Source organism: Pleuronectes platessa, chromosome 10 (assembly GCF_947347685.1).
Source record: "Pleuronectes platessa chromosome 10, fPlePla1.1, whole genome shotgun sequence".
Classification (NCBI taxonomy): domain Eukaryota; kingdom Metazoa; phylum Chordata; class Actinopteri; order Pleuronectiformes; family Pleuronectidae; genus Pleuronectes; species Pleuronectes platessa.
Genome location: NC_070635.1, coordinates 21,122,698 through 21,146,177, shown reverse-complemented (window position 1 = coordinate 21,146,177; position 23,480 = coordinate 21,122,698). Strand labels below are relative to the sequence as shown.

The 23,480-nt window shown below is 40.6% G+C and overlaps 1 protein-coding gene across 2 annotated transcripts in view; it reads right to left on the bottom strand.

Annotated features, from left to right (window-relative positions):
• grik2 (glutamate receptor, ionotropic, kainate 2) overlaps positions 1-23,480 on the bottom strand; it is a 217,797-nt gene that overhangs the window by 34,090 nt on the left and 160,227 nt on the right. For both annotated transcript variants that reach the window (XM_053433343.1, XM_053433342.1), the window contains exons 12-13: positions 17,721-17,839; positions 12,201-12,418 (exon numbers count right to left, since the gene is read on the bottom strand). In XM_053433343.1, the coding sequence (XP_053289318.1) occupies positions 12,201-12,418; positions 17,721-17,839 (337 nt within the window). The remainder of the gene's footprint in view (positions 1-12,200; positions 12,419-17,720; positions 17,840-23,480) is intronic.

Below are 23,480 nucleotides of genomic sequence, written 5' to 3'. Positions count from 1 at the left end.
GTGGCCGGTCGATATTTTAGATCAACTGGGTGATTTGTGGAGTGCCTATCAGAATCTTTCGGAGTCACCCTTGACAAATCAGGCGATTGAGCATGCAAGCTCCAGACTGCTGATAAGGCGCGAGCAGTGGCTGTGAATACACAGAGAGTCAGATAACCACCAATACTCTGAAGTCAGGCAGAGCGCTGAGGTGGGCTTCCTCAAGCCGCCACAAAGGGATCCAGAGCTGATTACACTTAAACCGTTTAAGAGATCTTGGAAAATGTGATGGTTACACACAATGAACGGCTTCATCCTGAGACCCAGTGCTGCATTTTTGTTCTCTATTGGGGACACGTTTCTCTCTCCTGCATTTCAATAACCAATAACCATGTGGCTTAAACCGTTGAAACCAGTTTTAGAAAGCATCCTGGCCTTTCTTGTGATATGATTTTTTTTAAAGAGGGTTTCCATCACATTAATGGAAACTGGGAGCAATTTGAATGTTGATGCAAAACCTACACATGCCTTGTATGTAACTTTTTGTCAATCTAATCAAGAATCCCTGAACTTTTGATCAGCTTCTCACTTGACATGTATATTTTTAAAGGTTATATTCTGTGGAATGTGGTCCAACCGAGTCCTCTTGTGTTACTGTATGAACTAATTTACTGTAGTCTACATTAACTAGCTATGGTTGGCAAGCTAATGTAGTTCACCTTACTCCACAGTGTTTATTCAACTCATTCATGTCCATATAAAAGAAACAAGAAGAGACTACATCACTGAGTCATGAAACAGAAATGTGTTAAAGGTAGTGTTAAGGACGAGCTGAGCCACAGGGAGCGTGAAGGGTCAGGGGAGAGAAAACATCCCAGAATGCAGCTCAAAAATAGGTCAAATTGGGCTCGAAGGTGTTACCTACTACCATGAAAGAGGAAACCGGCTGAGAAACCAAATAACGCACTGTCTGTTCATCAATCTGTTTCAGACACATGACTACTACATGGCTGTTGGTTCTGAACTATGGACAGCTCAGCTTGTTGTATGTAAATCTAGAGCTGTCCATGGTTCTGAAACAACAACCAAACAACAGTGATGTGTATTGTCCAATAATATAGCATTAGCCTTCTACAGATACATAAGAGAAGAGGCAAGAAAACCAGATTGATTGTTTAGGCTACATTTTAGGTTCACCACCACCTATTAGGGGAGATTGTTACATGTAATAAAAAGAGTACAAATTAACAGCTCAACTTGCTCAACAAATGCCTCGGACAATTTTTCCCTTGCTGCTCTTTGTCTCGAGCACTGAAAAATATGTTACATATTCTTTATTTCTTGCTTCGTAGTGACCACGTCCTGCTAAAGTTATCATCTGATTGCTTCCGATGAAGACTGCTTTCCTCTCCTCTTCTTCCCCTGCTCCATGCTTCTACAAACACCGCTGGTTAATCCTTTTATCATTTTGAAGTAGCCATAGATAAGCAATGCTTTCATTCTCCTCCTGTATTCAGACCCGTGCTGCTGATTCAAGTTGTGAATGACTATGTGAAGAGCATAGGCACTCTTCAGGCTGATCAACAGATTCTAACACAGGAGCTGAAAGGCCCCCAGCAGCGAGTGCTGTGGGCTGATGAGGACAAAGAGGAAGCTGAAGTCACTATGAGTCTTTGTGATGCCCACGTGCTGGAAGAGAAATCCTCTCTGTTACTGCTCAGGTGAATCTGTTTAACAAATCTTAGCTGTTGTGACAGTGTGAGCGGCGCAAATAATATCATTGAATCTGACCTTTTCATAATCCAATTTTGGCCACCTTCATACGTGATTCAAATCAGATACAGGAGGAAGGTGATCACTCGTTTGTCCCTGTACTTTGCAGACTGGAGTCGCCTTACGGACCATTACAAGGTTTGTTAATTTATTTATTTTAGTGTTAGGTGTACAGAGAGGTGGTAGGGAAGGACTGACGGGTAAACTGATACCTCTGTCAGTTTGAAACAAAAGAAGACATTTTTTAAGACATGATGAGCCAAGGGGGTTTCAATTCAGCAAGGGAGGTTACCTTCATATATAACTCTGTTGCATCAGCTTCATGATTTGCATTGGCTACACCCGCCCGAAAGACCCTCAAAGGATAAGCAGTATAGATCACGGATTGGATGAATTGTCATTTGCATTATAAAACATAGGGATTTTATTTCTGTAAAGTATTTTCTATCAGAATTAGGGAAAGATAGAGAGTGTCTGATCAGACAATTCACGCCCATAGCTATGCATAGGTAAATGTTTGTTCGAGAATACACGATCAAACTTATCCCCTCAAAACTGTATTATTATTATTATTATTATTATTATCATTATTAATAAATCTAGTTGTATGCAAAAGCTGAACGACACTATGCATGATAAAACAAAAACCTGTTAAAACATTACAATAGATAGAATACTTTAACAATTACTCACATTCACCAAAAACTTATTGTTGTGTATCGATAAATTCCTCACATTAATGTCTCATTAATACACGTTACTGACTTGACTTATTTCCTGGAGTACTTGTAATTTGTCTTTGCAGAGCCAGGATCGTGGCTGTTGTCACATCATGACCGTGAATTATGATGGTGGTAACTAACGTTATTGGCAATACCTCTGTCATTACAATCGTCAGTGCTGCTCCCTTCATTTCTGGCAGACATTTTCTTCCGTCTACATACTTAAAAAAATGATACACCTCTTCTTTTATGTTGACACTTATGTTAGACTTTTCTTATGAATGCTGATGTGCTGTGTTACATTTGGCATCTGTTGCTTTTCTGTCCATCCTGGGAGAAGGATCCCCCACTTGTAACTCTCCCCAGGCATATACATTATTTTCCTGTTAAGGGGTTTTTCTTTCTTAGAAACAAAATTTGATTTGATTTTAAATACTGATATCAGCCCAAGCAGGTCATCATGTCAGCTGTTGGCCAGACTGCTGTTATATGTGATATGGATACTCGTATAGCTTTTTCACTAGTGGCAGCACTTTGGCAGCTCAACTGCAAAACGCAGCTGGAGACCAACTTTTATTTGACCTAATTGAACTCTCTGTACACAATGTGTTGAGCTAGTGATGGATAACATGGTGTTTGTTAACTCATCTGGTTTGCAACAGGAACAAAACTAGAAAGTTATAGCGGTTGTGTAAATTATCTTTATTCTCTCCTCCTGTGTTTTGTGAACACATCTTTGAAGCTGACTCTTGACTGAGTAACATTTCGCTGAGAATCTCTTCTCACTGGAGCTCCTCAGCATCACTGTCAAGTCAGCCCTGACACACTATGTTAATTCCTGCTTAAAAGCCTATTAAAAGACCATGCAAGCCACTCATGCTAAATGATGTGCTAAACGACATTACAAGTAAGTGGCTGCCGAGCTATTAATGTGAATATTAGATTTACTATGTGGTTAGTCTGTTAATAATTTGAATCATTGGCAAACTGAACACATGAGGAAAGATTCAGCCTCAGCCACAAACAGAGATAATTCAAATTGCATAATATTACCACTAGTGCAGTGCCTATTTAAACCTGCTTGATTGCTTGGCCTGTGTTAAAGCTCCGGAGCTACTTCTGATTTACTCCTTGTCATTAGTGAGTCCTCATCAAACAGCTCTACGATACACTGTCACTTTTTATTGTTTGTGTTCTGGGTGTTGTGTGCAGAGCTTTTTATGAACAGTCTATGCTGCGGTGAAGTTTGAGTTCATCACACCTGGTTTATCTGCTATGAAGACTTTATAGTCAATGTTTTTAATAAATTAAACTGCATTTTGGTTATTTCAGAGGTCAGTTAAAAAGTTAACACAAACTGCAGCCCCCGTTCACAACTTTTCAAAATAAAATACCTGTAATTCATCTTGATGTGAAGTATTGCAGCAACTCAATGAACGTTGTACTTTTACTTTATGAATTTTATGAATACTCCATGAATGTCGTTGCCATAGAGATCAGCATCCTCTGCAGCCCTGACTGTCTTTGTCGGTCTCATGTGTAGAAATAAAACCATAAAAAAAACACTGCTGTAGTTTGTCTGAGGATGTAGAATAAGATTGAACGGTGTCCACAGACTGAACGTTGATGTACGGTGCCCTCCCAGTCCCCTGTACTTCCCACTCATCCACCCACAAACTGAGAGCTACGGAGCACTGGTCGCTTTTTTAAAATAATATTTATGTATTTATGTTCACCACTCAAACTACTTTACAGTACACTTTTGGCATGCACCAATTCACACACATATTCTTACACTGCCAGCTGAGTCATTTTTCTTATTAATATTGAATGTATAACGTGTCAAAATTGCACCAAACTCAGCACTGCATTTCCCCTGACCACTCAGAATACACTTAAAAAGTCTGACATGCATAAGATGAAGGGTTCACAATTATCATTCCACATACAGACATACAGAAGTATCAGCAAGGCATTCCCTCTATTCACATTGACAGCACATGGTCTTGATGTGACATTATACTAAGTTTCATTACATTTTAAATTCATAACAAAAAACTGAAAGTCAACTTCGGATTCAGAGACAGTCCCTGCAGGAACCTTCAGACAGCGTCAGCATCACCGTACAGAAATGTCAGTTTCTTATGTGAAAACAAGTGATGAATTGTTCCACTTGTTCCTCCTCTCTGTGCCAGTACAGGTGGTGGAGTGGGAGTGGGTCTGCAACTCCTGATACATTGTATAACAGCATTCAGTGCTGTAGCTATGGAGCTGATTTTCCAGCTAACAGTGCAGAGTCGACAAAATAACTAACCAAACCGAGGCTGAGCTCCGGGACCTTGGGGAGCCAACCACAAAAGTGCACAGTTATCTTAGTTGTTAGAGATTCAAAACTAAATTTGTTTTACGATATTCACTGAGAAGAGACTGTGAAATTCATTATTAAAGTACGTTCAGTAAAATACATGATACAACTATGATCCAGGACCCATATTATAGTAGGTAAGTTATTCTAAGTCATTTGTGACCAACTTAATTCTAACAATGAGTGAGATAACATTTTAATTTCAGAGACTTTTGCACATTACGGTTTTGTAATTGCATTACTGCACACTCACGTGTATGTCTCCACACATCCAATCGTAGCTTACCACTCAGGACCATAGACTGTATATATATAAAGCTCAGGACATAAAGCATAGCCAATCTTTCAAAATGCTACAGTTTGCGATCAAAAGTCTCAGTATAAAACAATATGCTTTTTAAATTATAAGGGTAATTTGGTTGCTGAATTTACTTAATCACAATTTTTAACAACATTTCTCACATCTGCCTCCTACAGCTTCCCTGAACCCTGTGGCCACAATCCAACAAGCATGTTTCAAGTAGCAGGTCGAAACAGTGTTTATGGTTTGAACGCCACTTTCACACTGAAGGTAATACTCATACAACCGTTGTTTGCCAGTGAAACTAGCAAAAAGTGTTTGAAAAATTTATAAATCTGTCTTTTATTCCTTAAAAAGGACAGTGTCTTTCTGAATCCCTATTTTCATTCCACGAACTACCATTGTAGCCTCCTGTGCCTCCTCCATGCAGCATCATTAGCAGATAACAACCATAGATGTACTTGTTTATGAGTATTATAATGACAGAGTAAAATCAAATTTAAAGATTCCATGTCTAACTGACACAAACTCTTCTTTTCATGCAGTGCTACCTGTTTGTCTGGATTGTCAAAGTTGGAGAGACACTGCTGTCAGCTCACAATCTAGATATACATTTGTTCTAAATCTTTTCACTGACTCATCAACTTTCCAGGAGAACAAGGGTCAGTCCTAGCAGTTAGTGAACAGAACAAAGTGGGGGAATCTTTGTAAACTAAAGACTGATTTAATACACATTTACGAAGAAAGCCGGATCAGATGCATGCTGGAAACTTTGGGCGGGGCAGACATGGAGCGGAGAGGACTTTCAAGCATTGACAATGCTCGAACCCAGAGGAGTTCTTAAAGGAGTTTGCACCTGGAGAGATGTTTTAATTGTTGCCTCACAATGCACCAGTGTGCCTGTGCGCTCTCTTTTGGTCACATCCTGCTCTGTTCTCTTTAAAATGCTATCAGAGGCTCCAGCAGCAGCCATATTTGGTAGCACAGACAGAAAACACTGAGGAAAAGACATATTAACACAGGCGTTTACAACACTACTTGCACACTGAAGAATGTTATCGGCACTCAGAGCATCAGGCACAATAGTCAACTTAAATTAAATCAAGCTGCATCATATAACACACAATCATAGATATCAGTTCCCAAAATATACCTATGAATTTCCTCGTAAAATAATTATAAAAAAACGGGAAAAAAATCCTGGATCTGCCCCTTTCTTCCAAACCACACCAAATGAGTGTGCTCTTTCTTGGCCCATTTCCCATCCTTCTACCAAGTATCAGGGGAATCAATTCAGTTGTTTTCATTTGTCAGATGTTCAGCAATCCCGATAAAATACCGACCAACCAAAGAACAAACAAACAGAGGTGTAAACAGCATCTCCTTGCAGAGGTAATCAATATATACAACCAAACTCACTTTAACGTGTTTGACCTCTCCGCTTTCAATTAGAAAAAATGTAAAACAGTAATGTTAAATTTGAAAAATATATTATTGTTAGTTGAGTAAAACGTTCTAGTAGGCCTAGTGTTTAGACCCCTGAGGACATCATAAGGTGACTTCATTTCATAAGGGGACGTCTGTGGCTCAGGAGGTACAGCCGATCATCCATAGACCCTTGGATGACCTGCTGCTCCTCCAGTCTGTGTGACAAGGTGCCCTTTGGCAAGACCCTGAAGCCGAAGCTGATGCTGACGACTGTGCAGGGAGTGTATGAGTGATGTGCATTAGAGAAAGTGCTGCACATAGATGCGCTGAATGAACATAAATGTGATTGAGTGGTCATCCAAACTCGCTAAAACCATACCAACTTGCACTTTAACCTGCTGCCAAACCAAAAAGCAATACAACCTTCAACTGGTTATGAATGCATTACTACAAACTGCAAGTAACACCCACTGTGTGTTAGGTGCACTGCTCTCTGACAAAAAAAAAATACTCTGCTGCAGGAAATGATGTGTTTTACATTTCCTGTGTATGTGTGTGTGTGTGAGATGCTACTGTAGATGTCTTGGTGTACGTGCTTCTGATTTGATCCCAATAAAAGTGAATGAGTAAACACAATGTGGTTTAGCTTTTGTGCACACAGCATTTAGCGTGTGTGCGAGTGTAGCCTTGAACTGCTCTCCGCTTGCCAAAAGTGTTTTGCATAGTTTTCAAAGGCCCCTAATCAAAAGAATCCAGGAAACGGAGGGAAGTGCCACACACTTTTTGTCAGCACAAAAAAACAACCTTGCTTTTATGAACCTTTCTCGCGCGCCACATTCTCCACGTACTGTTTGTGATACGGTGTTGACACTAAACACAAGTGGCTACACGAGAAAAAAAAAATGCGGCACTCACAGTCAGATTTGTAGCTCTGTCAGCTCGAGCTGGAAGAGAGTCAACTGTAACCGAGTCAGATCAGATACTAGAATGTAGCTCAGGGACATTATCACATTATTATTTCATTCTTTCTCTACCACTGGGGGGTGGTGTGAAACATTGCTCTTTGCAAAGGGGAGAGACGATTAAGAGATGTGTTAAGCAAGAGGAGGTTCACATTATAAAGCAACTGACAATGCAAATGTGATGTAACAAAGAAGCATAGACAAATGTGAGTTGCATTGTTTTGAGGTCGAGCAGAAATTGATTTAAAAAAAAAACCCATCATTAGCTCCAGGTGAAAACAATGAGAGTATAAAATTCAGGGGCCGTACTGGAAAACAACACTAATGAGAGTGCTGAGACTGAGACAAATCAGTGAACTGTGAAGCATGACAATGCTTTAATAAAGAATTAGCTCACGTTTGTCTGCTTGGATCTGAAAACTCAGTCCACTCCACAGCCGACAGAATAGCCCCCCCCCGAAGCACACACACTCACACACAGCAGACAGAGGCAGGAAGTGACGTATTACCTCTGATGCTGAGATCACATGATTTCTTTACAACACGCAGCACTTATCACCACAAACTCTCTTTGCCGGTGTCCTATACATACATATTTGATATTTGGGGGCCAGGCAGAGAAAGTCTGACATTTGCGTTTACTCATGCACCTCCTCTCCAGAAAGTACGGAGGGACGGTGAAGCTCAGTGCATGTCTGAAAGCAGCTACAGTAGAGCTGCCAGCTGAGCTACGACACAGGTAACACAGTGACTCTCAGATCATCATGACTGTGCTTCTAGGATCTGTTAAAGCACCACCATACTCCCTGTATAGGACAAAGTGAAGAGTCTGGGGATTCCTGTTTAATAACCTCCGACTTTCAAGTGCTACGCTGGTGTCCCAGCTACAATGAGCAGTGGTCATTGTCATAAGAGTCTACTGTCACTCTCTGTGTCTCCTACAGATCCATGAGGCAGGTATTACTCCTTCAGTCCTCCATTGTGTTTTATTTAATGCACCTGGATATATGGGTTCTGGAATTTGAGGGTGTAATTACCCTTTAGTTAATGACCCTGAGAAGAGGGGATGAAGTTGCTGCAGGTTTGAAGGGTCAGATCTGTTGTTTTCAGACGCATCTAGCAGTTTGTTTCATGGGTCAACTTCAACACTTTGGCCTGCCATTGAAGAATGAACTTCATGGATATCTTGATATTTAGAAACTTGTGACATGACTTCTCAGGCATAAAGGTGACGTCATTAAACTCAATGGCTCTAAAATCAACCACGGACTATGCACTGATAAATAATACGATACACACTATGTAAAGTCCCTCCTCAATTTAATATCATGAAAAAGAGCCAGATATGGATAAAATGTAAATTAATATCAATGGTAGAAAGCTCATTTATCATGGTAAATAAATGCAGTGTTCTGCGATTTTCTTGTGAAATTTAACCATGCGATCAATTCGAATGATACAACCATATGCTCGAGCACGTTAGAAAATAATCTCCCCTCTTTCAAACTTTCTCTGCGTCTCTCTTCAGCCCGATATAACACCTCATCCCAATAAGCTGCATCTGCTTGGTGTAATCACCATACTGGAGGTGGTCCTCCCATCTGCCTTATGGCTAATGTAAAACAAGTCATGCTTGTACAGCCTGGGGACATGGAGCTCTGTGCCATGGCCATGTAAAGGGCTAGTGCCTCTCCCGCAGACTCTGCCTGCCACCACCCCATTACACACACAAGGTGAAATAACCAGTACTTTATTAGCTAACAAGCAAGACACATCAGCGGTGTGTGTTTGCTTATTAAATTATTCAGTGTTATGTAGCGACAGTCCACCGGGAATGTCCCTGCTTGGAAGATGAGTGAGATGCTCCAGTGCTTCGGAGAATATCCTGTGCAGACATTTACATAATTAGCCACCATTAGGCTTGTATTATGGAGCCGAAGTCGATAATTACCCAAACAAAAGGTATTTTGCCATTCTTTCCCCTTCTTGAATAGCAATTGGGATGCATGCGCACATCATCTGTGAACATGCTGCACTGAATCAACAAAGACCGATGATGAGTCTGATCAAAGCCCAATATCCATCATCCCAACACGGTGATTTAAACACCTCAGACAGGATCTGCAGACACAATGTGTTTACTGAGGGAAAGACAAATGCCCTCTGCATCGAACTGGATTCATTAATACTTAAACAGAGAGTAACAGCAAATGACTTGGCTACATGTTATAAAAAGAGACAACCAGTGGCTGTGGTAAGCGGTTGTGCATAGACTGTATAAAAGATGGATGACGTGTTACCACTTCCTTATTCCTACTTAACAGTAATGAAGCCAATAAATATCCTGGATAGGGTCTCTGGGTGGAGCCATAGTTGTGAAGTTTTAACCTGGTTTAACTCAAATAACTAATTAGAAAAACTACATTAGAGAAGAAGCAACACTTGAACACAAGTGTGATAAGAACAACTTCAAATGACAGAGACAATCTCGCCAAACATTTATCATTTAGGGTTAAAGAGAGCAAAAGGTCAGAAGCTTGGTTTATTATAATCAACCACCACCACCTACAAAAACAAAAAAATACAAGGCCCAGGACTCTGACTCTGACTTTTATTCCGCCCCCACACCTCAAGGATGTGTTAAATTAACACATTATATTATAACGCATTACATTGCATATTGCAATCTGATACTTTTCACTGTTTTGCATTTTGCATTTCACTTTTTACTTCACTTTTGATATATTTTATCTTTTATATATTTTTATTTATATATCTTTATGTCTACATAAATGTTACTTTGTATAAATATTAGAGTAAATAAGAAGTAAATAGTGAGTAAATAAAAAGAAAATAATTATTTTTATTGCTTTTCTTGTGTGTTGTATTTATTATGTTTTTATGTTTCTATGTTCATTGTATGCACCAATAACCAGAGCAAATTCCTTGTAGGTGTAAACCTACTTGGCAATAAATACTTTCTGATTCTGATTTTGAATTAAGAATTATTGTAGTAACCAGTCTACCAAAAGAACAGCATCACTTGTATTCTTTGTACCAACTCGCCAATAATGCACCAATGATTTGGACTGTCTGACCCGAGGCTGTGTGTAGTGGATGCAGAGGGACCTCAGACTCGGTTAGATGATTTAAAAAGGACATATGCTCCACCAACTGTTGTTGTCATTCACGGAGACTGTGCTACGATCATCACAGCAGTTGTCTAATGCACTGGTGTGAGCATGGGTGAGGACGACACACAAGCTCATGAATCACAACCATGTTGCTGTGTGTGATCAGTACCTGCGAACACATTTGCTCTTATTGCACAGATGGAGGAAACAAGGTGTGGAAAGAAGCAAATTGAAAATCTGTCCGGGTGCCATTGACGGATTGCATGAGGGAAAATTAGGTGAAAAGAAGAAATCCAACTGATGCCAACCGATCTAATGCAGGGAAGTTTTCAAAACTTGGATGGATTAACACAACACCCTTGATACGCAGCAGGTATTCTGTGTGATCCTACACCGAGAGGATTACCACGCCGAGGCTTGGCAGGGGCGAAGCTGTTACTGCTGCATGGTTACAGGCCATTTCACTGGCAAAACAATACGGCAGCATGTGATCATGGTGACACAGTGGCTCAGCCTTGAAGCAGGATGTTCCTGGGTTTAAGCATGACCTGGCCTCCCGGGACTTCTCTTACTCTCTGTGTAGTCCAAGGTCACACACGTTGAGCAAAGCTGTGATTTTCTTTAAGCTTGAATGTGTCAGTCGACTGAGAGACTGGAGACCAATCTGGGTGCTCCGAGCTTCTCATAACCCTGATCAGCAGTCAGTATGAAATATAAATTAATAATCCTCCATTAGAGGCTGATTCTGAAGACAAAGAAAAGCTACTTTGAACTGAATTGCCACAAAATCATTTTCACATAGACAGCGCAGCCAACTCAACGTTTTCTGGATAAACAGATCCAGTTTTTGATCTGATGATGATAATCAATGAAATGTCAAAGAATCATCAAGGTTAACCCTACTAACTAAATTCCAAAACACAAAATTTGACCTACTTATACTGCAAAATGGAAAGTTAAATGGTTGCAAGAATCATCAATGAAGTACAGACTAGATATCTAAAGAAAGTATAAGAGCAATGTATTCAACATTTGTCTCAATAATTCACTCGGAGGGGAAGTGGTAAACAGACTGCCTGCCTTCCATAGTAAAGAAAGAGACGGTTGAAGCTAAGTTACTTTCTTTATTGCGGCAGGGCTCTTGGCAAATGTCAAATGCACATTATTGCATGATTTTGCCTCCTTAGTTGAGTCAGAAAAAATCGATGGACACGACATAACCCCTTAGAATAGAAACATATGCAGACCAAGAAGGCAAACAGGTCAAGCTTGGCAAACTCGAAGGCAAGTAGTTTATCCAAGTCAGAATTTTGGTCTCTCCTTTGAAATAAATTTGTCAAAAAGCAGATGAAGAAGCCTGACCCAGTAGTTTTGGAGATTAAACCTGGCCAATCTTAATCTAGCAGCAAAATAACAACCTTCTCAAACTGATACCTAGACAAACTGTGCTTGTACATCCCACTCTGATACAGTGCAGCAAAACTGTCCATTACAAAAACAAAACTGTATTTGGATTAAAAATCATTTGAAACCAACCTTAAAGAAGTTCATGGTGGCGCCATCCTCTATCACCCCATATTCTATCTTCGTCTGCTTGGCCAGGTCATCAGCAGAGTCGATGGGCGACTCCATCCTCTCCACAGTGAGGAAGGCAGCCAGGTTTGCCGTGTAGGAGGAGATGATGATGAGCGTGAAAAACCACCAAATTCCTCCTACAATTCTTGTGGAGAGGGCTTTCGGCATGAGCTCAGATCCTGAACGAGAGGAGCAGAGGGCGAGGGTGAGGTCTGGTACGGCACTAGATTGGAGAGGGGGCAGCATCTAGGCCAGGCCAGGCCGAGCCAGGCCAGGCCATCTGCTGCCTGGATCACACACACTCAGAAACAGACACACAGAGTGGACAGAGTAGGCAGGCTTGTGGCTGGACCTTGTGATTGGTGTTTGGTTTTACGTTGGTGATGTTAATACCTCTGGTGTACCTTGTACTTCCTGACTGTCTTTACTCTGCTGCCTTGTATTCTTGAAATTCTAAAATGTGACAAATCTGCACGTACATGGCACAGGGATATTTATTTGCACATTTTTGCCGCACAAGTGCATCGTGAAGCTTGGTGACATAAGGACCAATTGGCAGGGAATTTGGCCAGCTACTCCATCTGGAAAGCTGAACCCCATGCTAGCTTGTCAGACAAAAAATACATATTTTTAGGAAGGCTGGCAACCAAGTGTCTTTGTTGCAAACCAGACCAGTTTTTTAAAGAGACTTTTTCACAATTATATTGTGATCTTTGTGATGTTTTTGTGTGGTGCACTATATTGCCGCTTATCATAGGTTGTCATTTTTAAGGATTGTAATGCTTCAAGGGGGCATTGTGCAATATGAGCTGGTTGATATATGGGGGAAAGAGTGCTTCTGTAGAGATTTGGATGGAACAGAGCTGCATACAGCAGAAACCACGATGGGCCTTGAATTAACCCTCATTCTTGAACAATTTTCATTTAGTTTGTATCTGCATCTACTCCATAACCTAAAGTATTTGAAACAGGCAAAACAAGATGGAGGGTGGGGACAGAAGAGAACAGACCAGTGTGGATCAGTTGACTCAGCACCACTGAACGAGTGGAACATCTTAAACAGCTGGGCAGATGTTATGGCCTCTCGCCACGTGGAACAGCCAAATGGTTTCTTGGCAAATAATTACCGAGCCAAACCAGCCACTTGTTCTGCCAGACCTACTTGTGAAGTGATTCAATAAATCACATCGATTTGAACTCCTCACTCCTCAGGCCAATATAAGACCAGACCTGTCAAGCTGGTCAGCAATTGCTCAACAGTTGCTCAAATCAAGTTGTATGCAGAATGTATAGCGAGCCTGTGGGAGCACATGTGCATGTGTGGAATGAGGATGAGCTATGTTGACCAGGCGAGGGAAGGTGCGCCCAGATTATAGCAGGACTATTCACCTCAAGCGGCTTAGGCATTTGAAAGCTGGGATTTTATACATCGACTCAGAGGGAGAGCTGACAAAGAGTCAGAGAGATAGGAGGTTAAGAACTCTGCGCTCCACTCCCTTTGTGAGAGAATCTATCGGCACTCTCACTTTTAATCAAACTTTCCTCCCTTCCCACAGTTTCCTGAGTGAGCTGTCTGGTGGAAGGAGCATGCAGAGAAAGCCATAACAAGACAGAGGAGGGGATATATTAGGTTTAACAAAGATTATCTTTTAGGTAAATTTAGCTGGTAAGGTGAAAAAACCAACTGATAAACTGAATCTGTCATGCCTATGCTGACTTTCTAAGGCTATGCAAATTGCAATGGTCGCTTTATTAACAGTAATAGAGTGTGTTGCAAATAACTGGCTCTACATTTATTCTTATTTGGATGATATATTCAGTTTTGGCAGTCCTAGAATAGAACATGCAACATATGATGATAAATGCTTGTGACAGAATCAATACAATCATTATCATACATTGCAGATTATGTTAAACTGTCACTATGCCATTATTACATGTGTGCTAACACGTTTGTGTTTTTAGTCTGAGTTGATCTCAGTGTTGCATTTTACATTCAACCACAACATATGACTAGATAAGTTATAAAACTACGTAGAACTTTGTGGTACAGTCCTAAACTGGTGATGATTGAATAGCAGGGACTACTTTGTGTGGAAGAATACCTTCAGACTTCGCAAAAAAGTTCCCCAGGTGTCTATTCTCAGGCGACAAACACATTTTTGTATTTAAACAATGATTGTGTCTGATCCCCGCATCAGTTAAACCCTCAGACTTCTGCTCTAGCTCTCGATATGTCAACAAAGTTGTAGTTTAAAAAAATAAGTGACTGGTTTACAGCCAATATGTGTAATTTGATGATGTATGATAACCTGTACAAATCTCTCAGATCGTCTTTGACAACTCTGCTTACTGCTCCCAAAGTCATATTCCAGCAGCGAACAGCTGCTTTTTATGCACCACATACTATATCTGGAACAAACACCTGTGATCCAACTACATACAAATTCTCTGTAGCTTCACATTAAAACTGTGTGTGTGTGTGCACAATGACTGAAATATGCATACTCAATGTTTCCATCAGATTGTGCACGAGCCCTGTTTCCAGTTAGACAGAAATGGGTGGAGAAATGCCCTTAAACATGAATTTGCATATTGGTACCTGTGCCTGCTCCACTGCTCATTAGACCTGTCAGTGAGGGGAACGGCAAAGTAGAAGTGCAGATTTATGGATTGTGTTGCATCGAAGGTCTCCAACAGCCCCAGAACAGCTGTCATAACTGTCATAATAACTATCACAACTGCTTGGCAATGCTATGGCTTTTTATAGAGCCCAACCATTAATTCATCCCACGTACCTGTGAACCATAGTCCCTGTGATATTTCAGTCATTATATTAAATGTCTTGAGGATGATTTATTATGATTTATAGTTCTTAAACTTAAACAGATTTTGCCGGAAAGCTAATTTACAGCTTTGTATAATTGCTGACAGGTAAACAATGGCTCAAATGTAGATAAAATACATAAAGGTCGTTGCACACAGTCTTTTTTTATCAAGCTCATAAAAGAGCTGTTTCTTGTTATTGTGCAGATTGCTGAGCAGATATTACAAATAATACCACTCTCAGAAAAAATGCCTAAACATTTTTAAATGACAAGGTCTCGAAATCATTTCAATTGGAGCTGGTTTGAGAAATCCATGTTTCTGATGTATGCTGATATATCTAGACATGCATACATACCAGCGTCTGTGCTGAAAACACCAAGTATGGATGGATTTAGTGTCCTTTTAAACATCTGGCACCTGAGGTAGTCTGCTAAGTAATCAGTCGAGGATTTGTGCTTCAGTTTGCAACTGCCTTTGATTAAACCATTTGTAAGCTATTTATTCATGTATTATTCAGTTTATTTTCAATCATATTGATCGTCTCCATGGATTACCTTGTGATTATTTATTTATTCAATGAATATGTTATTTGGAACCTTTTATCCTTAATGTAGTAATTGTTCAACATAGAGCAATTTTTCCCCTGATTTATCTATTATGTGTGTTAACATTACCCCTTTAAACTTAAGTCATTGGGTAAATATAAGCAGATGATAATATGTTTGGGAAAGTAAACAAAATGCAGTTAAAAACAATAACTAAAGGTTTGTGATTGTGTTATTTAAATATCTAGTGATGGAAACTCATCTCGTATCAGCGTCCAACTATAGTAGCAAAGTCATGGAGGTTAACCACCAGCCACCTACTTTGTCCATCCATCCAACCAAAAATAAAACAGGAAAAAAGAATCCAAGAAACAGACATAATCACATATTCCTCAGTGCTATTAGCCAAGGATGCTGCTTGTTCTGTGTCGGTCCCATGACAAGCTATCGGATGCAGGATCGTACAAATGCGGAACATGTTACCAGTTTCTCTGGGCTCCTTATCCTGTTCCACCTCCGACACCAGAACAAAGAGGAGGAGCGACCCGCTCAGAGAAGCGAGTCGTACCCGAACAGAGCCTGGTTGGGGCTGACTGTCATGTACCCAAGGTAACGTCATGACCAAACAGCACATCCCACAGTTTTCTGGGGGGCGGTGCTAGCCACCGGGCAGGGGAGCCTCTCTACAGTGTAGACCAGCACGGTGCCATGCAGACACTGTGTGTTCCTCCAGTCTAATCCCTCAGCCACATCTTCTCAACTGGTCAACCCTCCAGATCTGCCCTGCTGGCTTTGTTTTTAAAATAATACTCCACTACACCAGAGTGCATCTGGTAGCTAAACACATTCACATACATCTTCGTTAGTCATAAGCATGTTTTCTGCCCAATGTTAATGGTATTGTTTTTTGGGAAGGTGAGGTTACAGTCAAGCCAGGCATCATATTTATCTCAAATCATTTAAATACTTGCATCTCATGAATCAAATATATGGAAATATGTGGATAAAAAGTTAGTAGCTATCTGTGGAGTTTAGTAAACATGCATTAGAAGTAAGTGATAGCATGCAGCCAGCCAATAAGAGATTAGTTATCAGCTATGAAATCCTGGGAAAGATTGAGATGTCTGTGGACAAAAGGGTCACTTCACCCAGGAAAGGTTTTTTCCCCCTCACTTACCTCTGGTGGTATCTAGACATGGCGACAACATAAATAACTAATATTAACAATTTACTATTATTATACATCTGCCTAAGATACAATAAGATATAATAACCACAAAATTATATTTTGTTTTAAAATGTAAAACTGGTTATTGCTTTTAAATGTTAAACTGCCCTAAACCTAACAATATTGTCTCCAAACACTAAACAAACTATGACTGGAAGCTAAATAGCCAAATAACAGCTCTTAGGTTTTTTTTTCACCAGAGTGCAAAAAGATATACTTTTTATTTTTGTTATTTTTGTATTATTTGGATGAACTGACCCTTTGAAGCAGCTTTGGCTGTGGCAGTTAGCTCTGAGTGCAGGGACACATGCTTTCAAAGCCCTAACATCTCCACTAATTATAAATATGTTGTAACCTACTGTCAATAGCTTATTTCAAAACGTATGCAACATATCCCGAACTGTGACAGGCATTGTGAAGAATATAAAGCATTCCAAAATGTTATTTAATATTTTTCAGTCTAAAGATGCCAACTAGTTGAGAAGATATGGCATTAGTTTGGCATAAGGAAACAAGACCAAACAGGCAGGGTAAGCTTCTGAGGTCACATTCTCATTCAATTTCACCCAACTGATTCATCTCATGTATTTTGGGTGGGTGCACTTACCTGTTCAAATGGCTGTGAATGGGTAGGGAAAGGGCGGGGGGAGGGAAGGGTGGAGTTAGGGGCCAGGGATCAGGGTAACATGCACCATCCCCATTCACTGATCACATCATTCAAATTCCACTCAGTCCATCCTGCTGGATACTACCAGGGAGCATCTAGCTACATGCACAGAGGCCCCCATGCATGGTCACGGGCCTGGTCAAAGGGCAAGGTTGACCCCCAGCAAAAAGTGGGACTTGTGCTAGAGAAAGGGGGCAGGCAGAGGCGTCTACCTTGCTGCATGAGAGCTCCAACTCCGAACCAGAAACTATTTAGCAGGGTGAAATTGTTTTCCACTACATCCGAGTCAGGGTTGCAAGGGTGGGGGTTATACCACTCGTAGGGACTAAACCTGTGACAGGCAACAGAGAACACACACACACATTGGTATAATTTTACTGCAGTTGCACGAACACAAAACAATTAAAGAGACCAAGGGTGGTCTTCCTACCTGGGGAGACAGGGGAGAGAAAACACAGTTAAGTAAGTCATGTACAGAGATGACACGCCGCAAATTAGGCCTGAGAACAGTAATGCTATAATAACCAATGAACCTTGCCTTTTCCTGTGTGTACTTACAGAATGCCATGCTGTAAAAAGTGTCTAAAAAATTCAATAAATGAATTACTTTCAATGTTAGATCATCATATTTATTTTACGGAGAATCCTATATCTAAAAAATAAAGCTTCCAGAATTACTACTCATCTAAATATTTCTTGTGTATTGTTCAATTTGAATAACATACAATGGTTGGGGAGCGGGCTCAAATGAACGCCACTCGCATTCCAAAAGTGGCGCCTGATGTGGGGGCGTGCTCATATCAAAGGCAGCTCCCTCAGTAATTTAATCGATGGGGTCTGAAAATAACTCCATTGTCAGACGAGAAAAGAAACTAATAATCCCCATAATCTTGGAGAAGCATTAATATTCAGCAGATCAAACGGCTCATTCCCATCATGCCCACGCCAGCCTCGGCACTCCCCCGCACTCGACACACTCCTCAAGCAGAGGGATTTTTCATTTATTCATGTTAAATAAAAGTGACATTACATTAGTAAAGGTTGATTGGTCTACAATTAAGCATCCTGACCTGATTTGGTTTGTGCTGGAGTAGCGGGGGGGAACCGGGGCCCTATCTTGACTCAAGCTGTTTAACAGACACCACGGTTTGGCTAATCAAATTGAAATGCATAGTATAGGACTTGTCTCAGTGTGGGTCTTTTTCTACTGTGCCTGGAAGTCAAGAATGATCACCTTGAGTGGATATAACATCTGCATGGAGGATAATACCAATGAGGCTGCTATGCTTCTGCATTTTAAGAATTTGATCTATTGTCCTCACTGCAGCACTGCATTGCATACTATAATACATGACTCCATATGAAGATGTATGGCTGTATCGATAAAATGACAGCATCATAACTGTACCTTGTCATTGACTAATGGGCTTTGCCATTATAATGTGGTTAGAGGGGTTCCTTTTTCACCCCTACAGTACTCGGGAGGATATTGTGTGTGTAGCTCAAGGACCTCTGAATGTCCCCCGATTTCTGCTTTAAGATAATCCTTGGCCTTAAATCAATCCATCTTCTCATTCAATTTGCCCCAGATTTGCTTGCTTGTCAATTTGCAGTGCCAAATTGAGTTCAACTGAACTGCCGCCTCGCCGTGGCGTGTGTGACTATGTGACCCAATCCCTTGCACAGAGGTCTCTGAATACATTTCCCCCGGTCGTGTCACAGAAAGCCAATTACAGCTCACCATGAACATGGATGGGCAAAGTTATCCTCAGAGCCGTGCTGGATCGTGGGAGTGGCTGAATGGACGGCTGCTGGTTGGCTAGAGGAACGCTGAACCAGTGGCGTTTACAGCAGACGGCACAGCTTAACCTGTCTCTCACTGTAACGCTGTGCTCGGTCTGTTTGCTGTCATTTTGATCCAATTACATTGCCCTTACATTATCTCAGGTCATCTTTGCTCTAGAGGAAGAAACTTTGAGCAAGGTCAGCGCAGAGATAAGTGTGGACAAAAAAGCGAGGATTTCACCAGCGGTGCAGAAACAATATGATTTTTTTTTTTTTTTTACATCTTTCTACAAGGGCAGGGTCAACCTGCAGAAACTCCAGTGACAATACATCTGATAGTGCAATGTCAGGGCGGATGAATCAAAAGGATCAAGAGTCCTGTTGCTCTGTGACGCCTGGTGCACTGTTGTTATGGTCTTTGAACAGCTCACACTAAATGTATGATCGCTGAGGTTACAGTCTAACCAATTATGAAACAAAATTGACCACCAGCTCCCAGTACCGGCTTCCAGTGTGTCAAGGTTTAACAGACTACTGCTTATAAATGAAAATCCTTCACCCATTTAAATCTTTAGGATCTCTTCTTTTCTGTAAATCTTTGTATTGTTTTTTTGTTTTGTTTTTTTTTAATTTAGGAGGCCATTGTTTTTTTTTAATTTAGGAGGCCATTGTTTTCCAGTAATGTCCCACAGATTTCAGTTTGGAACTTCTTGGAATAAGATAAACCACAGGTAGAGACAAAAATCTGCACCACTGCCTTGGAGCCAACACATTTTAAAAGCACAGACAGTACAGGCTAAATAATGAGTTGCTTATGTAATTGATAAAGGCAACATGAGTTAAGGTTAAACAACTCCGTGGAGAAGTTCTGACTTTGTCATCTCTGGTTTTGCCAGAATAAAAAACTTTAAAAGGCATTTATTTGCACAAAATGGATATGATGATCTTTAAAGCCTCAATTTCATTATTAGTATTCACCTTCTTTATACTTAAGAGTACAAATCCCTGAAGAGTTCATATATTCATATCCAGAGTGTCCCATTCAGAGGACTGCATGGAATTCACAGGAGAATTTCAACCACGTGATGAGGGCTGGGCCTTCAATATGAGCACACACTAACCGAAAAGTTTTTCATTTCAAATTAACAACAGATTCAACTTTAATGTGAAGAAAGGAGGATTTTGCAGATATATTAATATTCAAATTTCAAAATTTTAGGCAGGCAAGAATAAAAAGTCAATATCATGAGTCCTTATTATTTAGAAATTACAAGAAATAGTCTGCACTAACGCTCTTTTAGCAGATACTGACTCTGACTCTCACTTGTCCTAATGAAGCTGACAATATGGGGATGGTGTAGGGAAGCTGAATCTCCAGAGAGCAACCAGGTGATAATACACAGGCTTTAGCAGAGGCGTGATGCAATGTACGGAGCATTTTTCAATGGTTTCATCACCTGCGCCAGAAACAGCACTGATGTGTGTTGTCATCAGAGGGAACATAAAGGCAACACTAACATCAGTAACTGGACATATCCCTGTGGAACTGGCCTATACATGGAAGACAAAGCTGCCCTGATTCGAAGGTCGTATACGTCAGTGCTCGTATTCAGTCGATGTCAGTTTCTCACTCATGCAAACAGTCAGTCACACTGTACGGCACAAACTCAAGCATACATAGATATAATGTGTAAACGTAAACACACACACACATATACGTACATACATATGTATATATACACAAGCATATATACAAATGTACATATATAAATACAGTGGGACTAATCCTTGAAGTATTGTAGGTATGGTCTGTCAAATTAAACAGTTTGTTCTCTCTAACTTTTTGAGAAATGAGTGTGTGTTCTTACATGTGCTAACAGAAAGTAAGAGGAATCAGTTCCTCTTCTACCACGGAAAGATTTAGTAGAGGAAGCAGGACACACAAAACTAATTCATGAATCTGAAATAAATCTGGATATAAAGAAGAAGCAAAGATTGTCCCAAGACAAATGATCTGCTTTTTTTATGCTGAACACAACAAAATGTATGTTGACATTTAGAGAAATAGGCTCATATGCTGCGTTCTCACAAAATGTGACATGAATTTTCGCTTTGTGGGATCCTTTGTGTTTGTTTGTGTTAATAAACACAACCGCAGACGAGCTGAGGAGTACTGACTGCACTGACCGCAGCTGCTATGTTGTTTAGCAGAGGAAGCCAGCATAAGAGAGAAGTAGCTGGATGTTACTGGATGACTGTTTCCAGCTCTACCTTAGACTGACCAGTGGATGGTTTGATCACCCTCTAGCTCAGATCAATGCACAACCTGAGTCCAGTGACTTCAGTCTTCAGTGCTGATTGCCTTTTGTGACATTGCGTCATGTAAATGTTTTTCCCAAGTTCAAATATGGCTACGCCTGCGAGCTAGTTCTGGCAGGCAACTCGAGCTGCGCTGCGCCAATCACATGACATACATCATGTGACATACATCATGTGATATACCTCAATCTCCACAACCATCTATAATACACACCCACCTTATCAGGTGGTCTATTTAACCAGAGGGACATTTCCCATCAACCCCTCTTGCTCGCACTGCTGCTGCAGTATGGCTACCTGTTGCTTCAGTCCCTCCACCACCCCAGCATCCACCTGTAGGCCCAGCATCCACCTGTAGGCTCCAACGGGGGGTTACAAGTATTTGCTCATCACTCCCATCATTCCTGTGTAATCATATGGGGGAGTGATTAAGTTGGAGCCTAGACGCCAAACACTAAATCTGTTGTAATAAATATATTACATGATCAAACGTGAGTTGTCTGACAGAAATATTTTAACTTGGATGTACAATTTGTGTCAATTGCGACACAAATTTTTCATCTATTGTGCTGCACCAATCGCATCTTTGGTGAAATCCGTGTCACTCGGGCGAGATACGAGAAACTATTCGCCTCTCTGCATTGTCACGTTATGTTTTCCCATTTCATACAACATTTGTATTGTGTTTAGGTGTGAACGCACCATTGTAGCAATGTGAATGATGACCTGTCAGGACCAAGGGCAGGGGTAGTGTGTCATTCACAGTGTCTAACCTTGATCCTAACTCCAACCTCAGATCAGTTAGAAGGTTCTTGTTGCCAAATCAAACCACACCTTTACCATAGACGTGTCAGATGAAGAGCAAAATTTCAAAGTGATTTTTAAGTGTTTGATTTGTAGGCATTTGGGTGGGGGTAAGGGCGGGTAAATGTTGTTGTTGTCTTCCCTATTGTGCGAACAGTAAACTATAGCCAGCAAACCAGGGTAAGACAACAAAGCTGGTCAAAATTGTTATAGTGACCCTGTTTACTCTTTTATCCCTTGTTATATGCAGCCATGCAGAATATGATTTTCTGTAGAATTCCAGTTTATATAAGAACTATTTAAAGTGTTGATAGTTATTTCTGTTAAAGAAGTTGTGATAATGGTCTGTGGATTATCTAGCGTTGAGTGATAGCTGTTTCTGGTAGATTTCGTGGTAAACATTACATACTGAAGTCCATTCTCCTTCCTAGTTTTGGAACAAATGAGTGGGTAAGAAGTCAGAAGATGTTTGACATATTATAATGTAATAGTGTAACTGCATAGGCTCTTTTTAGACAGGACATACCCTAAAGATTTTTCTCTTGACAGTATGTAATCAGAATTTAAGACCACTCATTCCATGAAATTGTGTGAGATCGTTGTGTGCTACACTTTACAGCAGAAACATGCCACTGGAGCCCAGCATGCATTTGTGTAAACAGGAGAAAAAAGGGGGAGAGTGAGGGGGACACTTACCAAAACACTTGCTTATTGTGATATTAAATACATATAGGTGCATATTCTGAGCCAACTTAGATGACAGTTGCCGCTTTTTTTTCTCTTATGTGATCATATCGCCAGTAACAATCGGAAAAACGCATGCGTCAACGATAAAACTGGTGGGTCACAGCTGCAAACCAGCCGAAGTCTCCCAAAAGTTTTAGAGTCAACACAAACCTTTCTTTCTCTTTATTTTCCTTCACCATGCTTCAAACAGCCGCCACAAGCAAAGAGCCACTAGATCAAGTGCGTGAGCCTTCAAAAACGATTGGCCTGGTTTCATCAACTGAAGGGATTTGTCTGAGCAGAGACGCTAAAGGAAGAGACAACCGGTACAAACAATG